This window comes from Mustelus asterias, chromosome 9 (assembly GCF_964213995.1).
Source record: "Mustelus asterias chromosome 9, sMusAst1.hap1.1, whole genome shotgun sequence".
In the NCBI taxonomy this organism is placed as follows: Eukaryota; Metazoa; Chordata; class Chondrichthyes; order Carcharhiniformes; family Triakidae; genus Mustelus; species Mustelus asterias.
The window spans coordinates 81,909,628-81,928,921 of record NC_135809.1 but is presented as its reverse complement, the minus strand read 5'-3'; the positions used below and the strand labels follow the sequence as shown (position 1 = coordinate 81,928,921).

Genomic DNA, 19,294 nt, shown 5'->3' with positions numbered 1-19,294 from the left:
TTAATGGAGATGCGCGTGTCCAAGAATGCAACCGATTCCGGAGAGTAGTCTATGGTGAGCCTGATGGTGGGATGGAACTTGTTGATGTCATCATAGAGTTGTTTCAGTGATTGTTCACCATGAGTCCAAAGGAAGAAAATGTCATCGATGTATCTAGTGTATAGCACCGGTTGAAGGTCCCGTGCGGTGAAGAAGTCTTGTTCGAACCTGTGCATGAAGATGTTGGCATATTGAGGTGCAAATTTGGTCCCCATGGCTGTTCCGTGTGTCTGGATGAAGAACTGGTTGTTGAAGGTGAAGATATTGTGGTCCAGGATGAAGCGGATGAGATGTAAAATTGCATCTGGAAACTGGCAGTTGTTGGCGCTGAGCACTGAGGCCGTTGCAGCAATGCCATCATCGTGGGGGATGCTGGTGTAGAGTGCTGAGACATCCATTGTGACGAGGAGCGCTCCTGGTTCAACTGCTCCATGTGTGCCGAGTTTCTGTAGGAAGTCCGTCGTGTCGCGACAAAAGCTGGGGGTTCTTTGTACAATGGGTTTCAGGATGCCCTCGACATAGCCGGAGAGGTTCTCGCACAGGGTCCCATTGCCCGATACGATGGGACGGCCGGGTGTGTTTGCCTTGTGTATCTTCGGGAGGCAGTAGAGATCTCCAACGCGGGGAGTACGTGGGATGAGAGCACGGAGGGTGTTCTGAAGGTCCGGATCAAAGGTCTTGATCAGAGTGTTGAGTTGACGGGTGTGTTCTTTGGTCGGATCTGCAGGTAACTGTCTGTAGTGTTCCTCGTTGTTGAGTTGTCGGTACACTTCTTTGCAGTAATCCGTTCTGTTCAGTATGACGATGGCCCCTCCTTTGTCTGCTGGTTTGATGACAATGTTGCGGTTGGTCTTGAGAGCGTGGATGGCGTTACGTTGTGCTTGGGTGATGTTCGGGGCTGTCTTGTGAGTGCGGCTGATGAATTTGGTGTTGACGCACCTCCTGACGGCTTGGGCATACATGTCAAGTCGAGGGCAGCGGCCTTCCGGAGGAGTCCAATTCGACTCTTTCCTCTTCGGATGCACTGCGGATCTCTCTGTCGGCTGTTCCAGTTCATTGGCTGTCTCATTGTGTTCGTTGTTGGCCTCTTGGGGTTTGTGGAAGAACTCCCTCAGCCTCATTCGCCTGATGAATTCCTCTGTGTCTGCTGCGAGACTGATGGGGTCTATTTTGGTGGTGGGGCAAAAATTAAGCCCTCGGCTGAGAACTTCGATTTCATCTGGTTGAAGTGTGTAGTCGGACAAGTTGACAATGGACTTCATTGTCCCATTGTTTTGTTTCTTAAAGACTGGATTAGTTGTAAGTATTCGCATTCCAACCATTATTCATGTAAATTGAGTCTGTGTCTTATAAGTTCTGTTTGTGAACAGAATTCCCACTCACCTGAAGAAGGGGCTCAGAGCCTCGAAAGCTTGTGTGGCTTTTGCTACCAAATAAACCTGTTGGACTTTAACCTGGTGTTGTTAAACTTCTTACTTCATATATAGACAGACAGTGAGGAAAAAAGGAGAAATGTATTTTCTATAGATCTTCCAAACCCTGCCTCAACTAATGTCCATGGAAAATAGTGGCAACAGGAGACTATTTGATTTTGGTCTTCCCAATATTGTTATATAACCCTATTTTATATTTAAAAAATGAATATTCGAGTGAGCTGAAGCCACAGAACGTTTTTCAAGTTTCAAGTGAGTCTCAAAACAGCCAAACATTTACATAACAATTCCTGACAATTTACAAAGCAATCAGGGTAGAGATGGACTCTCTGGGCTAACTCAAGAATACTTTAAACAATGGGCCTCAACTAAGCTTGTATGACCATATTTAGTTCAGTAACTGGGTAGTTTGTGAAGAATGGTTATGTGCTAGCAGAATAGCACTTTGTGTAAAAAGACACTGATTCCCAGAGTCAGTGGGCAGAAAGACATGTGTCGGCTAACAGCAAGAAAATGGCTCATGGTCCCTTTCCCTCTAGTCATTCAGCAAGTCGGCCCTCATTGTATTCTGAACAGTCAAACCCTATTTGCAACGTCTTTAACATAAACCAGGCAGCGGCTGGCTCAAGTAGAAGAGACAAACATCATGCATCAACATTTTAAACGATCCAAGTCATCAATCTACAGGAACTGTATATGCCTGACTCTCTTCTGGGTTCTAAAACCATTCACCTACCCTCCTCCTTTTGTTTTGTGTGTTGGGGGGGGGGGGGGGGGGTGGCGTCGCTTGACGGGGTGGGGGGTGTGTGTGTGTAGGTTGGGGCGTTTCTGTGCGTGTTACACCATTTCCTTTTCTTCTAAAATTTACAATCAAGTCTGTGTCTTATACTCACAGCATTTAAATTGTCAAACACTGACTGATTTGGTAAGCAAATTCTCCTTTAAAACATCTGTTGCAGTCAACGAAGAGATGGAAAGAGAGGGGAGCTATTCTACCACTTGTCACCTTGACCCTCAATGTTTAATTAAATTTTTGCTCTTCCAATACTGACTGCTGGACAAACAGTCTGACAATTTGGAAACGTAAAAAGATTTTGCCTGCCACAAACTTCGCTCCCCAACCACAATTTCCCTGGCAACTGTCTGCTACTGATTCAGACTCATTTTGGCATTATATCTGACCCAAAGATGAACTTTCAACCATATATCCACACAATTACTAAGACTGTCGGTTTCCACCTTCATAACATGCACTTCTAACCGTCCGTTCACTGACCTATACTGACTTCCAGGCAAGCAGCAGTTCGACTTGAAAATTCTCAACCATTTTTTAAGCCCTCCATGGCCTCACCCCTTCCTAAGTCTATAATCTCCTCCTGCCCTATACACTCAAGAGACAGATGCGCTCCTCTAATTGTGGCCTCATAGGCACCCCCAATTTTAATTACTCACCATTGGTGGCTGCACATTTAGCTGCCTCTGTCTATTGCTAATCCCTCATCAAGGACTTGGTTACCTCTAGACTTGATTATTCCAATGCACTTTTGACGGTGGAATTTTAAGCATTGGAACTCTCTCCCTATCCATAGGATTATAGAATCCAACAGTGCAGAAAGAGGCCATACGGCCCATCAAATCTGCACCGACTTTTCAAAAGAGCTTCCCACCTAAGCCCTCCCCTTCGCCCAATCCCCGTAACCCCGTGCATTTATCATGGCTAATCCACCTAACCTACACCTCTTTGGACTGTGGGAGGAAAACGGAGCACCCGGAAGAAACCCACACAGACACAGGGAGAACATGCAAACTCCACACAGTCACCCAAGGCCGGAATCAAACCCAGGACTCTGGTGCTGAGACAGCAGTGCTAACCACTGTGCTGCCTATCACATAATTACTCTTTACCTCACTTTTCTCCTTAAAACATACCCTTTGATCAAGCTTTTGGTTATCAGCTCTAATATCACCTTACATGGCTTGACATCTTTTGTTTTGTAATGCTCCTGTAAAGTACCTTTGGACATTTTATTATGTTAATGGCAAAATATAAATGCAAGTTATTAGAACATAGAACAGTACAGCACAGAACAGGCCCTTCGGCCCACGATGTTGTGCCGAGCTTTATCTGAAACCAAGATCAAGCTATCCCACTCCCCATCATCCTGGTGTGCTCCATGTGCCTATCCAATAACCGCTTAAATGTTCCTAAAGTGTCTGACTCCACTATCACTGCAGGCAGTCCATTCCACACCCCAACCACTCTCTGTGTAAAGAACCTACCTCTGATATCCTTCCGATATCTCCCACCATGAACCCGATAGTTATGCCCCCTTGTAGTAGCTCCATCCACCCGAGGAAATAGTCTTTGAACGTTCACTCTATCTATCCCCTTCATCATTTTATAAACCTCTATTAAGTCTCCCCTCAGCCTCCTCCGCTCCAGAGAGAACAGCCCTAGCTCCCTCAACCTTTCCTCATAAGACCTACCCTCCAAACCAGGCAGCATCCTGGTAAATCTCCTCTGCACTCTTTCCAGCGCTTCCACATCCTTCTTATAGTGAGGTGACCAGAACTGCACACAATATTCCAAATGTGGTCTCACCAAGGTCCTGTACAGTTGCAGCAAAACCCCACGGCTCTTAAATTCCAACCCCCGTTAATAAAAGCTAACACACTATAGGCCTTCTTCACAGCTCTATCCACTTGAGTGGCAACCTTTAGAGATCTGTGGATATGAACCCCAAGATCTCTCTGTTCCTCCACAGTCTTCAGAACCCTACCTTTGACCCTGTAATCCACATTTAAATTAGTCCTACCAAAATGAATCACCTCACATTTATCAGGGTTAAACTCCATTTGCCATTTTTCAGCCCAGCTTTGCATCCTATCTATGTCTCTTTGCAGCCTACAACAGCCCTCCACCTCATCCACTACTCCACCAATCTTGGTGTCATCAGCAAATTTTACTGATCCACCCTTCAGCCCCCTCCTCTAAGTCATTAATAAAAATCACAAAGAGCAGAGGACCAAGCACTAATCCCTGCGGCACTCCGCTAGCAACCTGCCTCCAATCCGAAAATTTTCCATCCACCACCACCCTCTGTCTTCGATCAGACAGCCAGTTACCTATCCAATCGGCCAACTTTCCCTCTATCCCACACCTCCTCACTTTCATCATAAGCTGACCATGGGGGACCTTATCAAACGCCTTACTAAAATCCATGTATATGACATCAACTGCCCTACCTTCATCAACACACTTAGTTACCTCCTCAAAAAATTCTATCAAATTTGTGAGGCACGACTTGCCCTTCACGAATCCGTGCTGACTATCCCGGATTAATCCGCATCTTTCTAAATGGTTGTAAATCCCATCCCTAAGGACCTTTTCCATCAATTTACCAACCACCGAAGTAAGACTAACCGGTCTCTAATTACCAGGGTCATTTCTATTCCCTTTCTTAAACAGAGGAACAACATTCGCCATTCTCCAGTCTTCTGGCACCATCCCCGTGGACAGCGAGGACCCAAAGATCAAAGCCAAAGGCTCTGCAATCTCATCCCTTGCCTCCCAAAGAATCCTAGGATACATTTCATCAGGCCCAGGGGACTTATCGACCTTCAGTATATTCAAAACTGCCAGGACATCCTCCCTCCGAACATCTATTTCCTCCAGCCTATTAGCTTGTAACACCTTCTCTTCCTCAAAAACATGGCCCCTCTCCTTGGTGAACACTGAAGAAAAGTATTCATTCATCACCTCGCCTATCTCTACTGACTTCATACACAAGTTCCCACTACTGTCCTTGACCGGCCCTAACCTCACCCTGGTCATTCTTTTATTCCTCACATAAGAGTAAAAAGCCTTGGGGTTTTCCTTGATCCGACCCGCCAAGGACTTCTTGTGTCCCCTCCTAGCTCGCCTAAGCCCCTTTTTCAGCTCATTCCTTGCTAACTTGTAACCCTCAATCGAGCCATCTGAACCTTGTTTCCTCATCCCTACATAAGCTTCCCTCTTCCTTTTCACAAGACATTCCACCTCTTTCGTGAACCATGGTTCCCTCACTCGGCCATTTCCTCCCTGCCTGACAGGGACATACCTATCAAGGACATCCAGTATTTGTTCCTTGAAAAAGTTCCACTTTTCATTAGTTCCTTTCTCTGACAGTTTCTGTTCCCAACTTATGCCCCCTAATTCTTGCCTAATCGCATCATAATTACCTCTCCCCCAATTGTAAACCTTGCCCTGCCGTACGGCCCTATCCCTCTCCATTGCAATAACAAAAGACACCGAATTGTGGTCACTATCTCCAAAGTGCTCTCCCACAACCAAATCTAACACTTGGCCCGGTTCATTTCCCAGTACCAAATCCAATGTGGCCTCACCTCTTGTCGGCCTATCCACATATTGTGTCAGGAAACCCTCCTGCACACACTGCACAAAAACTGCCCCATCCGAACTATTTGACCTACAAAGGCTCCAATCAATATTTGGAAAGTTAAAGTCCCCCATGACAACTACCCTGTGACCCCCACACATATCCATAATCTGCTTAGCAATTTCTTCCTCCACATCTCTATTACTATTTGGGGGCCTATAGTAAACTCCTAACAATGTGACCGCTCCTTTCCTATTTCTAACCTCAGCCCATATTACCTCAGTGTGCAGATCCCCCTCGAAGTGCCTTTCCGCAGCCGTTAAACTATCCTTGATTAACAGTGCCACTCCTCCACCTCTTTTACCAGCTTCCCTACACTTAATGAAACATCTATACCCCGGAACGTCCAACAACCATTCCTGTCCTTGTTCTACCCACGTCTCCGTAATGGCCACAACATCGTAGTCCCAAGTACCAATCCACGCCCCAAGTTCATCTACCTTGTTCCGGATGCTCCTTGCATTGAAGTAGACACACTTCAACCCACCTTCCTGTCTACCGGTACCCACCCTGGACCCGGATACCTTCCCCAATACCTCACCACCCTCACTGACTTCTGGACTACAACTCCTTTTCCCACTCCCCTGACAAATTAGTTTAAACCCCCCTGAAGGTCCGTAACAAATTTCCCTCCTCGGATATTGGTGCCCCTCTGGTTCAGGTGCACCCCGTCCTGTTTGTACAGGTCCCACCTTCCCCAGAATGTGTTCCAATTATCCACGTATCTGAAACCCTCCCTCCTACACCATCCCTGCAACCACATGTTTAACTGCACTCTCTCCCTCTTCCTCAACTCGCTATCACGTGGCACCGGCAACGTACCAGAGATGACCACATGTTTTGTCTTGGCTCTCAGCTTCCAGCCCAGCTCCAGAAATTCCTGCTTTAAATCCCCGTCCCTTCGCTTACTTATGTCATTGGTACCAATGTGTACCACGACTTGTGACTGTTTCCCCTCCCCCTTCAGAATCCGGAAAACATGGTCTGAGACGTCACGGACCTTGGCATCCGGTAGGCAACATACCATCCGTGAGTCTCTTTTGCTGCCGCAGAACCTCCTATCTATCCCTCTAACTAACGAGTCCCCAATAACTATTGCCCTCCCGCTCTGCCCCTTACCCTCCCAAGCCACAGAGACGGACACAGTGCTGGAGATCCTCTCACTGCGGCTCACCACTGGTATGTCATCCCCCTCAACCGTATCCAAAGCGGAATACTTGTTGCTAAGGGGAACGACCACCGGGGATCCCTGCACGGACGGCTTCCTCCCAGCCCCTCTCACCGTCACCCATCTGTTTTCATTCCTCGGAGTAACGGTATTCCTAAAGCTTCTGTCTAAGGCCACCTCTGCGCCCCTAATGATCCTAAGTTCATCCAACTCCAGCTCCAGTTCCCTAACACGGTTTTGGAGGAGCTGCAGATGGGTGCACTTCCCACAGGTGTAATCAACAGGGACACTGTCGTCGTCCCTCACCTCAAACATAGTGCAAGAGGAACATAGCACTGCCTGCACACCCATCCCCTCTAGATACCTTGCCAGTTTTGTTGTTTTGTTATTTTCATAGCTTAATTCAAATTATGTAAATCAAATTTTTAAACTGAATAAATGTCTTTGAATTATCAGGAATAGATCAATTATAAATTTGATCATTAAAACATGGCTCATGAACCACACCATCAGAACAGTTTTTAAGATCCCTAATGTAGGGGAGCTACATGAAATTAGTTTCTTATTTTAACTAAACAACAATCAGAAACATATGAAGAGAACACTTTTTGCTCCAAATATCAGTGATTTTATCGTGGTGAAAAAAAAAATCACAAAAATATAACACTGAATCTTGTGACCTGCATGGAGACCTGCCTGGTCAGGTCTTCCTCAGATGTTTTGATCGTTGCTAGCTCACTTTGTGGCATTACATGGACAGGGAGTAGATCACCTTTACTTGGCTGAATGCAGAGGGTGTTCAGGTTTTCGCCAGGGTGGAAATTGATCTGAAGATGTTGGTAAACCATATTAGCGGCTGTCAGCTTTGGCTACAGAAAGTTGGTTCCATTTGGCTTTCAGGCGAACTGAGTCATGGGTCTTGTTCAAGTTAATCAAGACACTTCAGGAAACTGCCACGTTAGTAAAGTTAAAGGTTACACAAGTATAAAAGATAGAATAAAATTAGAGACGGGGAGTCACAGCAAAAATATCTTGGAATAAAAATAACCACAAGTATTTTGGTTCCCTTTAAGTCAGGAAAAGGGGCCCAGAAATAATTCAAGTTTTGCTGCCTGAACAATTCCTTGTTTGGCTTCAAACAAAATGTGGTTGGTTACTTGCAATTGGTTTCTGTTGTAACTCACTTGATGCGTAAAGGTCAAGCCTAGCAGGGGGACCTTCAGTGTGTCCATCACCACTGGCCTGGGAGTCTGAAAATGTGTCTTACTAACAGTAAACACACACTATACACAGACATACACAAAAGAGAAAGAGAAAAAGAAGAAAAGAAAAACAGAACTTAGAGAGAAGAAAATAAGAATTATGCATCAAAATCTCAAATTCGAAATGCAAGTTAACAATATTTGAGAAAAATACATTTCAAAACATATTTCTGAAAGCTCAATCATCACTGTGTGCATCTAAGGTGGCACTTAAAGCATCATAGTGATAAAGCAAAAAGCTACATTGAATATGCCTGCAATCGCATCCATCAACAGATCATTTCTGTGATCAACACAAGGTGCCAACTAGCTGCTAGTGGGTTTGAGCTCCAAAGATATCACACAGAGATATCTCACATGTTAAACTTCTAAATTTTGATTGACTGCTCCTGAATTTTCTCCTTGGGGTCTTGATCCCCAAGTCCATAATTCAACAGCAATCAACCATCAAGGATCCACAAATCAGATGGGAACTTAGCGAAATTTGCCCAGCTGATTTTGATTGTGTCTATGAGCCTGGGGTTATTGGGTAACAATCAGTAGCAGGAGCCTTGATCGATTTCTTGTTGCTTCCATGCCAAAGTCAACTGTAGCAGCCTTTCAGCAACAAAGCGAAAGTCAACTTACTTAGAGACAAGGGAATTCTGATATAGAGTCACAGAGGTTTACAGCATGGAAACAGGCCCTTCAGTCCAACTTGTCCATGCTGCCATTTTTTTTAAAACTCCAAAGCTAGTCAAATACATAAAGTACACATTGAACTCTATTTTAACATTCCCTCACTGCCACCAATCCCCCAACTTGGTCGTGAAAGAAGAAAAATGTTTGGTGTAAGGGGGTTTAAAATATCAGGAAGAAGAGACTGGACTCCATTTCTGCCCCATCAAATTTTGAAGTGCAGGAAACAAGTCTTGGATGAAGTTCCTACAAAAGACAGGTAGGGGACTAACAAACATTGTCTGATTACATGGTTTGTAATGTGACTTAAATTTAACAGAAAGCAAGGGGAGACAGCCGTAAGCTGTGGGTTTCGCAGGTGATGAACCAAGATGGGAGCTGCTGGCACCCCAAGGTCAATCACTCGTCTAGCAGCCTTGGTGACCAAGAGGAACTGGGAGTCCCCCGCTGATATCTCTGAAGAAAACTATCAGCCTCTCATGGGCTGAGCACTAGCTTCCCCTCTTATCACTCCTTATCTTCAGCTCCATCCACCTTCCTGACTGAAACTGAAAACAAGGCTCTGTTTGGCAACCTTCACCCCAACACCACCTCTCCACAATCTGCTGACCACCTCCCACTACCTGATTACTTCCTTCCCAATCCCAGGTAGTGACCTCATCCTGTGACAGCTAATCGCCACCGATTGTCCCCCAGAGTCCCAGAGCTGTGGTCTCTTTCAAAATTGACCCCCCCCCCCCCCCAACCCACCCAAGAACCAGGTTGTCCACCTCCCTGACTTTGATGGGTACTTCAACTGTTTCTGGTCTCTCCTCCCTTCTCTCTCCCCGTTAATATCAGGACATTGTGTTTGCCAACTGATCCTTTGGTGACCTACCAAATTTCAGGTCATCTGTATGTTTTAGGGTGATAAATGAAGATTTTGTTCTGAATAATATTACCAAATATCTTTAAAATGTCATTTCTATCCAGTTTAAACTGCAAGGTGAACTTAGCAAAAATGGAACAACTGTACACATGCAACAAAAACAGAAAAATTTTAGGAGGTTCGACAGCATCTGCGGGGAGAGAATAGAGCCAATGTTGAGTCTAGATGACCTTTCGTCATAGCTAAGAGCAAAGACAATCAGCAGAGATATATACTATCAGGGTGGGGTGGAAGGGGTGTGGAATTGGACAAAGGGAATGTAAATGAGGATACAGAAGGCTGAGAAGGTGCTAGGAGTGTCCATTAAGTGATCGGAATGCGAGAATGGCAGAGCAGAGGTACAGATTGTTAAAGAACTGCCTGAGGAATGTGACACTGGTGCGTGTGTGTGCATGGAAAGGAGGAGAGCTGCAATGGAAAAGTGGAAAAATAGAAGTGAAAAAGAAGGATGACATAATGGACGAATGAGATGAAACGAAATGGAATAAAATAAATAGAAATGGGATGAAGGTGGAGGAGTTCATTTTCTGAAGTTGTTGAACTCAATGTTCAGTCCGGAAGGCTGTAAAGTGCCCAATCGGAGGATGAGGTGCTGTTCCTCCAGTTTGCATTGAGGTTCGCTAGAACAGTGCAAAAGGCCAAGGGCGGACATGCGGACAGGAGAGCAGGGTGGTACGCTGAAGTGACAAGCGACAGGAAGGTCTGGGTCCTGCTTGCGGACAGATCGAAGGTGTTCAGCAAAGCGGTCACCCTGTCTATATTTGGTCTCTCCTATGTAGAGTGGACCGCATTGGGAACAGCGAATGCAATAGACCAGATTGAAGGCGATGCATGTGAAGCGCTGCTTCACCTGATGGGGGTGTTTAGGATTTGGGACAGTGAGCAGGGAGGAGGTAAAGGAGCAAGTGTTACACCTTCTATGATTGCATGGGAAGGTGCTGTGGGCAGGGGGTGAGGTGTTGGGTGTGATGGAGGAGTGGACCAGGGTATCCCGGAGAGAGCGGTCCCTGTAGAATGCTGACAGGAGGAGAGAGGGGGGTGAGGGGAAGGTGTGTTGGGTAGTGGCATCATGCTGGAGTTGGCGGAAATGGTAGAGGATGATCATAGAAACCCTACAGTGGAGAAAGAGGCCATTCGGCCCATCGAGTCTACACCGACCACAATCCCACCCAGGCCCTACCCCCATATCCCTACATATTTACCCGCTAATCCCTCTAACCTATGCATCTCAAGACACTAAGGGGCAATTTTAGCATAGCCAATCAACATAACCCGCACATCTTTGGACTGTGGGAGGAAACCGGAGCACCGGGAGGAAACCCACGCAGACACGAGGAGAATGTGCAAACTCCACACAGACAGTGACCCAAGCCGGGAATCGAACCCAGGTCCCTGGAGCTGTGAAGCAGCAGTGCTAACCACTGTGCTACCGTGCCGCCCTGAATGTGGTGACTGCTGGGGTCAAAAGTGAGGACAAGACAAACCCTATCCTGGTTCTGGGAGAGAGGGAAGGGGGTGAGAGCAGTGGTCTGGAAAATGGGTGGGATGCAGTTGAGAGACCTTGAGTACGCATGCAGATGCTCAGAATTCACGTCTACAATTTTCTAATTTTAACTGGAAATCTTCCCCATGTCAGGCAGAATTCACACATACCAACAGGGTCAAAAGTGCATGGCTGCTCCTGTATACATGCTGACAGCGCAGTTTGCCCACAGTCAAAATTAAAAGGTTTGGATGAAGCCATTCTCCTTTCCTGTCTAGGGTCACTAATGATAATTGAAACTACTACTAGGGGTGGGTTTCAATGCCTTCAACAGCATTGGCACAATAAACGTAGAATTGTATTAAAAGATCATTTAACTCTGAAGAATGAACATAAAATAACTTTTTTTTAAAAAAGATTTTACTTTATATAACATGTATGGATGTACATAACACCTTTTATTAAATTCTTTATAGGTCATGTCACAACCTAGAGTATCACTTCTGTACACAGTTCATCAACCTCTATATGATCATGTAATTTGCAATTGCAGTTACAAATAGTAAATGAATACTGTGCATGTGATAAAACAAGTACAAATTATTAATCAAATGATAAAGGTGGAATCATTATGTATATTGTATACAACTTGCTGCTTTGCCTGCTTCAATATTAAACCTTTCAGTCTTTCCTTATCCTCCATTTGTTTCTTTCCAATTGGTCAATCTGTGGCTCTAAATATTTGTGAATATCTTGATGTGCTCGCTAGATTTAATAATCTGCGAGCTAATTGTTCAGGTATTAACTTCTCTGATCCATCTCCAGTTTTGGAATGGGGGTGGGAAATTTATGTGGATGCGGCAGTTTGATCTATGTAGCAGTGTACCAGGAAGGAAGGTCGGGGCCACGGGCATTGTAGGACATTTATATCATTTATAACATAGATGTACGTTAACATACCCTCTACCCAGTTACATACTCAAGTATATAGTGATGTAGGTTATTAAAATATCAGTGAATAATTCTGTAATGTGCAGTGTATGTCATACTATAAATATGCTGATAATATTGGACATGCTAAATTGGGCCTGGTTAATGATTCAGCAATAGATTCTTACATGTGCATTTTACAGGCATAGTACTAGAAAAACGCCTTGTGTAAAACTTTAATAAGTACATCAACATAAAGGTGTTATATTTGTATGACATATTCAATTCTGCAGGACCTTCAACCCACCAGATTACAACCCCCATGCCACCAAACAATCAAAGCACCAATAACTGCTCACGAGCAGTCACAAGGGAGACATGTGTCCAATCACTATATGTCACTTTAAGCAAAGACCTGCAGATCAGATACCACAATTATTACAACTAATTTTGGTTAAATTTTTACCTGTTCCTTAAAACTGTATAAAGCTAGCATTCTGACCTGCTAGAAAGAGACTAGACTAATATCAAATTACCAGTTATTGACGGAAGTTTTCTGTTCCTTACCTGCGAGGGAGGAGAAGTAGAGAAAGAAGTCGTGCAAACTTCCTGAGAGTCTTCTACAGAAGGAAAAGTACCTGCATCATCTTCACCAGTTGCCCTGCAGAAATTATCAGTGAACATTTAGATCTGATTCATGCACTTTTTCATACCAGTGTCAAAATTGTACTTCGTGAAGATCAACTTTAGTCAAGTTTGCAACTATGCTGCACTACACAAGTGGAGCAATTTAACGTTATTCAAAATTTCATTACTTTCCAATTCTCTGTTAATGAATATGTTCTTCTCGCCCAGTCTCACTTCAAAGTTTTGAGCAGCAATGCAAGCATTCAAAGCTTCAAATATTCAGGGTGGGAAATTTCCCATCCAATCTTCCACGGGAATCGTAGCTGGCGGGGAGGGGGTGGTAGACCATGCAAAGGTCCGTTGACCTTGGGCAGAATTTTCTGTTTTTACGGTGAGCGCAGCCGGAAAATCCTGCCCTCACAGTGGGATTAACATAGTTAGCGATCCTAAAATTCTAAGGTAAGCCTAAACAAATTCTCCAGCATTAAAACGTAAATTCGGCAGCATGTCTTCAGTTTTGGGGAAGATCACAATTTCACATTTTTAGAATATCTAAACAGAATGTTGTATTTTATTTTGTGTCAAATTAGCTTACTCTGCCCAGCATCTGATTGCTCATTACGTTTCTTAGCTGATAGCAAATAGGTGTTGTTGAACACCTAGAGGTTTAACCTGCGTTTTCACTTAGTCAGGTGAGACAGCTGTGTTTGAAGTATAATCTAGCCCAATTGATGGCTTTTCAATTTGTCTACTAGTATTTAAAACATCACATGTCCCACTATAGTGATTAGAGTCTAAACATTAAAAGGTATTGTTCAAATAAAATTTTATGCTGAATTTGAGTTTTAAAAATATGACACTGGACTGAGACAAAGTATTGTAGTGATGGTGAGAGCAGCAATTCTCGTTAACAGACAGATACAGTAACCAATTGCTGTCATACTCCATAATATTTGTTTGATTCACTGCCACATTAAACAAGCCAAGAAATGGTTGGAATTTTGGGAACAGGTTACAATACGACCAGAAATTGTCACGAAATGCTATCTAGTTCGCGAATGGCATTGCCACCCTTACCTTTGTACTCTACACAGTTGATTCTTTATGACACTCAAGTGATTTAATAAGTCACTTTGTAACAAAAATAACCACCATGAAGAAAATAGCCGACTACCACCTTGTCATAAAAACCAGGGATGGGCAATACAAAGGATTGTCAAATTATAAATAGTTGTACTTTACTCATTTAAAACAGCGATTGAGCGGAGCAACAGGAATTCTGCAAAACCTGTTGATGAATAGGTTGAATTTGGTGGGGTCAGATAACTGAAAGCCCTATCTAGCAGGTAAACTGCTTAAATTGAAAATAGTTGTGGCTTCACAAGCTGAAAATCAATGAGGGTGAAAGCCTTGGTTTTATTGAATACCGGGTTTTAGATTCACCATACTTACAATGGGGAAAGCAGGTGGAAATGAGGAGTAGGTAAAGAAAAGACAGCAGGGAAGAAATTCTACATCTTGGAATTGCACAGCAACAACAGTCTTGGCTTAAACCTTTATTGTTATTCTGTCCAAAATAACCAGAGAGTGCAAGTCATCTGAACAAGAAACAGAAAGGATACTTTTCTAATGGTACCTCCTGGTGTTTAAATGAAACAGTTGTAATACACATCATTGGAAAATGCAAACATTTATTTAGTAATTTGTGATTAATTACGAAGAGAAACAAGAATTCTGCATTTTAATGAACCATTTTTGCAGCTCAAATCTATCAGACCTTTGCACCTCATATCACCAAATCATAGTCAGCGCATGAGGTGCCGGAGGACCAGCACTTCTCATTTTGTAGATCATGGCACAATCCATACAACATCTCAAATGTTGATGCGGATCTTAAATAACCCAAAATAGAACAGGAAAAATGTGGAACAGTGGTTGAGTCAACAATCTGCGGTCAATTTAAGAAGTGCCTCAGCTGAGACCTGTTCCACTCAGCCCCAGCCAACACTGTTAATGAGACAATGGGCTGCAACTTCCTTGGAGTGGTAATCAGTGTTGGATTGCCACTTGTACCCATTTACCAAATGTCTTCAGTCTCTCTTACACCCAACCTTCCGACTCAGGCTGGGTGAGATTCAGGCAGCACAATGGGTCCCCAAGGCCTAGTGTCGAAGTCCATAAGAGTTGCAGTGAAGGACATTCGGGGGGAGACATCCAGTGGGAGTGGGGGGGGGGGGGGGGGTGTTAGACATCGGGAGGGTGTTGGGGTCAGGGTGGGGAGAGGCAGTTGGTTCGGTAGAGCAGGGAACAGGAAATGGCTCAGGGACGAGATGAAGAGAAACAATTGCTGTAGATACTTTGCCGATGCGGGAGCAGGCAAGAGTAGAACCAGCTGAGAGCCCTAAATAAGTAGACATTGGGGAAGGATAGTGCAGTCTACCATGTTAAAAGGTTGCAAAGGGGTTGAGTAAGGCGGGGAGAGATACTTCCACAGTCACAATTACAAAAGGTGCCATTTGTGGTGTTAATAAGGGCCTTTTCAGTGCAGGGTGAAAAACTTAATGAAGATATTCAAAAAAGAGGAAAATGAGAATTGATTTGAGAGGCAACATGTTCAAGGGCATTAGAATAGAAAGGAAAGTTGGAGATGGAGTGATGATTTACAAGGACAAAAAAGTCAGTGTAAGATTTTTTGAAGAGGTGTTGGTGATGGCTATTTTGAAAAGAAGTGAGAGAGAAGCATTTACAATGTTAGCTATCACGGGCATCGGGTCAGTAGTTTCAGGGGAATGGGATCAAGAGAGTTGGAGGTAGGTCCCACATTTTCATTTACAAAGGGGCAGGAAAGAAACTGGAGAAATACAAGTTCAGGGCAAGAAAAAGAGGATGGGAGGGGTAGGAAATAATGAGCTGAAGAGATGATTTGAATCTTAATGACAAAAATCCACAAACCCTTTGCAAGAAAGGTAGAAGGCTTTAAAGAGACAGTCGAAAAGAAAAGATGAAAGGACAATCTTTGATTCCAGGTTGATCCTGGAGTATTGACTGCTATGGTGTAGCCAGATAGGCTGATGGATGAGCAAGCCTGCTGTATGGCTGATACTCTGAAATCTGTGCCCTTTGCATTTGAGGGAGTGGAACAACTAGGATCAGTAAAAGGTTAGAATTTTAGTGGTGACAAGGTTATCAAAGCAAGCTTCAATAGCAAATGCATTAAGTAGATGTTGTTAACCCCATACAAAGAAAGGAAATTAAAATGCTAATCCTCTGACCTCTCTCACACAATCCCTGTCTGGTGATATAGCTTCATTAATTGAAAGCAAAGAAAACCATAAGACATAAGAGAAGTAGGCCATTCAGCCCAGTGAGCGATAGCACTGAACTCCACTTTCCCACCATATCCCCATACCATCGATTGCCTTACTGATCAAAAATTTGCGCATCTCAGCCTTGAATATAATTTAAAAATCCAGCCTCTACAGCCCTCTGTGGTAAAGAATTCCGCAGATTTACTACCCTCGGAGAAGAAATTCCTCCTCATCTCTGTCTTAAATGGGTGACCCTTTACTTTGAGATTATGCCCTCTGGTCCTCGACTCTCCCACAAGGGTAAACAACCTCTCAGTATCTATCCTGACAAGCCGTCTGAGAATCCAATATATGTCTCAAATAGGTCGCCCCTCATTCTTCTAAACTCCAATGAGTACAGGCCCAACTTTAATCCATTCATACCCGGGATCAACCTCGTGAACCTTCTCTGGACTGCCTCCAATGCCAGTATATCTTTCCTTAGATAAGTGTTCTTATCATAGTATTCTAGGTGTGCTCTAACTAGTGCCTTGTATAGTTTTAGCAAGACTTCTATATTTTTTATACTCCATTCCCTCACCAACCTGTTCTCCAGTTAGAGAAATGGGCTTAAAAAGGAACCATATCAGTTTAATTATTTTGCATATGGAAAAAAAATCGGAGACAGTATTAATTCTGAGCCTAAATAAATAAAAATGGCATCAGCAGAATATTAAAAATATAAACCATTAAATTGGCATTAACTTGCCATAAAACACTAATTTCTGTGAAAATGTATCTCTTACACTTCTAAGGCCATTGCCAGCACAGATTAGTAACATAAGCAAGCAACAGGACAACACAAGAACCACAATAGAGTGCATAATTCTACCTGTTAATATACTCAGCTGGACATCGATATTAGCAGTATATGTTTTCAGAAACCTCATATCATTCTTCAGCTGAAACAGCAAGCTTCCTATGCTATTTCTAAATGGCAACTAGGACAACTCCATCTTCAACCTTCCAGCTTCCTCGTGGGGATACATCCGATCTTAAATGACAGCCCCCTTTCATTCCAACGGCCAGACCTAGACAGGCAACAGCAAATCTCTGGGATCACTGGCTACAATCCTTGTCTCAATTTTTTGAGGCTGCATACCATCATACCACTGAACTATTTCCCCCACCGCAACCCCCAACATATTATATTGGGCAGCTTTCCATTTGCAATCTCCACAATAATTTGTAACAATTGAAAGAGAGAGAATCAATGCAAATCAATGAAAAAACAGGTACTTCAACCTATCCAACTTTTTGATTTGATGACATCATTTTGGTGTAAGCATATATTCTGCATATGTTGCCAGTGATGGTTTAAAAACACAAGAACATATGAAATACATGCAGCAATAGACGATCTAGTCCCTCAAACCTGCTCCACCATCCAAATGACCATGGCTGATCTTCAGTCCTGCTCTACTTTTTTGGCTGCTCCCCATGTCCCTCAATTCTCAGACACCAAAAATCTGTTGTCTCCTTCAGCTTTAAATATTAAATTACCAACCCTCAGGGCAGAAAGCTCAGAAGATACACAACTTTTTACATGAAGAATAACCTGCTCATCATAATTCCACATGATTGGCCCTTCATTCTAAGACTACGCCCATTTTCCATTCACCAGCTGGGGCACACAATCTTGCAGTGTTTTGACTGTACTGGATAAGCTTAGCTAGGAGTGTGGGTGGGGCACTCCATGATGCTGGAGCGCTCAGGAGGAGGCTAAGATGGATTAACCACTTAGCACTTCTGGCTGATGATGTTTTAGCCTCATCTTATCCGCTGATTTGCTGGGCTCCCCCATTATTGAGGATGGAAATATTTGTGGAGCTTCTTCCTACAGTTAGTTATTTAATTGTCCACCACCATTCAAAAGTAGATGTGGTGGTGCAGCAGAGCTTTGATCTGATCTGCTGGGTATGGAATCATTTGGCTCTGTCTATTGCATACTGGCCCTGCTGCTTGACATTCAAACAGTCCTGTGTTGTAGCTCACCAGGTTGACACCTCAGTTTTAGGTATGCCTGAAGCTGCTCCTAGCCTGCTGCCCTGTACTATTTATTGAACCAGAGTTGATCCCATCAGAGTGAAGGATGTACTGTGTCATGACATTATAGAATATGATTGAATACAATTCTGCTGTTATTGATGGCTGAAGCCCCATTTATTGTCACACCTTTACGACCTAGAAGGCAATCTCTGTTCCAGAGGAGATGCGTGATGCCAAAATAATTACACTGTACAAAATTAAAGGCGACAGAGACTGCAACAATTACACTGCATGTCTTAGCATCACAGTGAAGGCCGTTGCTAGTGTCTTACTTAAAAGACTCCATCAACTTGTAGACCCAGTGAACCCCGAAGCAAAGTGTGATTTCCATACCAGCGGATCCACTGTGGACATAATCTTCTCCAGCTGCCAGCTACAAAGAGTACTAAACATGGCATACCTCTTTATCTTGCTATTGTATATCTTAATTTGGCACACCACACCATCAGCATGACAAAGTTTTGGAAAAAACTGACTGTCCACCAAAGTTTCAGACTCATCTGCCCCTTCCACAACAACATGCTCTTTGATGGCTCCACTTTCAACAGTTTTGGAATTTAAAAAATGGAGCGAAACAAGACTGTGCCCCCCCCCAGCCCACTTTATTTGGCATCTTCTTCCCCATCTTCCTGACCTTCGCCTTTCCTACAGATATGGACGGAGTCTTGTTGTATAGTAGGTCTGACAGCAAGCTCTAATATCTAGCAAGATTGAAAGTCAAAACAAAAACACGTTGCGTCTCGATCAAGGAACTCTTCCATACTGATGATGCTGTGCTAGTCGTTTACACAGCACTCAATGATTCATGGACTGTCTTTCCCACGCCTGTAACTTGTTCTCCCTGACAACTGAAGCAAAAGTGATTTGAGAAAAAATCTATTCATGCAGAGTACTTGGGGTCTGGAATGTAC

At 43.7% G+C, this 19,294-nt stretch overlaps 1 protein-coding gene across 12 annotated transcripts in view; it reads right to left on the bottom strand.

Annotated features, from left to right (window-relative positions):
- Positions 1-19,294, bottom strand: part of atg13 (ATG13 autophagy related 13 homolog (S. cerevisiae)) — an 86,088-nt gene that overhangs the window by 29,856 nt on the left and 36,938 nt on the right. For 8 of the 12 annotated variants that reach the window (XM_078220429.1, XM_078220434.1, XM_078220433.1 and 5 more), the window contains 2 exons: positions 12,928-13,021; positions 8,264-8,362 (listed from right to left, as the gene is read on the bottom strand). In XM_078220429.1, coding sequence (XP_078076555.1) covers positions 8,264-8,362; positions 12,928-13,021 — 193 coding nt within the window. The remainder of the gene's footprint in view (positions 1-8,263; positions 8,363-12,927; positions 13,022-19,294) is intronic. The other 4 variants (XM_078220437.1, XM_078220440.1, XM_078220435.1 and 1 more) reach the window with 1 other exon arrangement.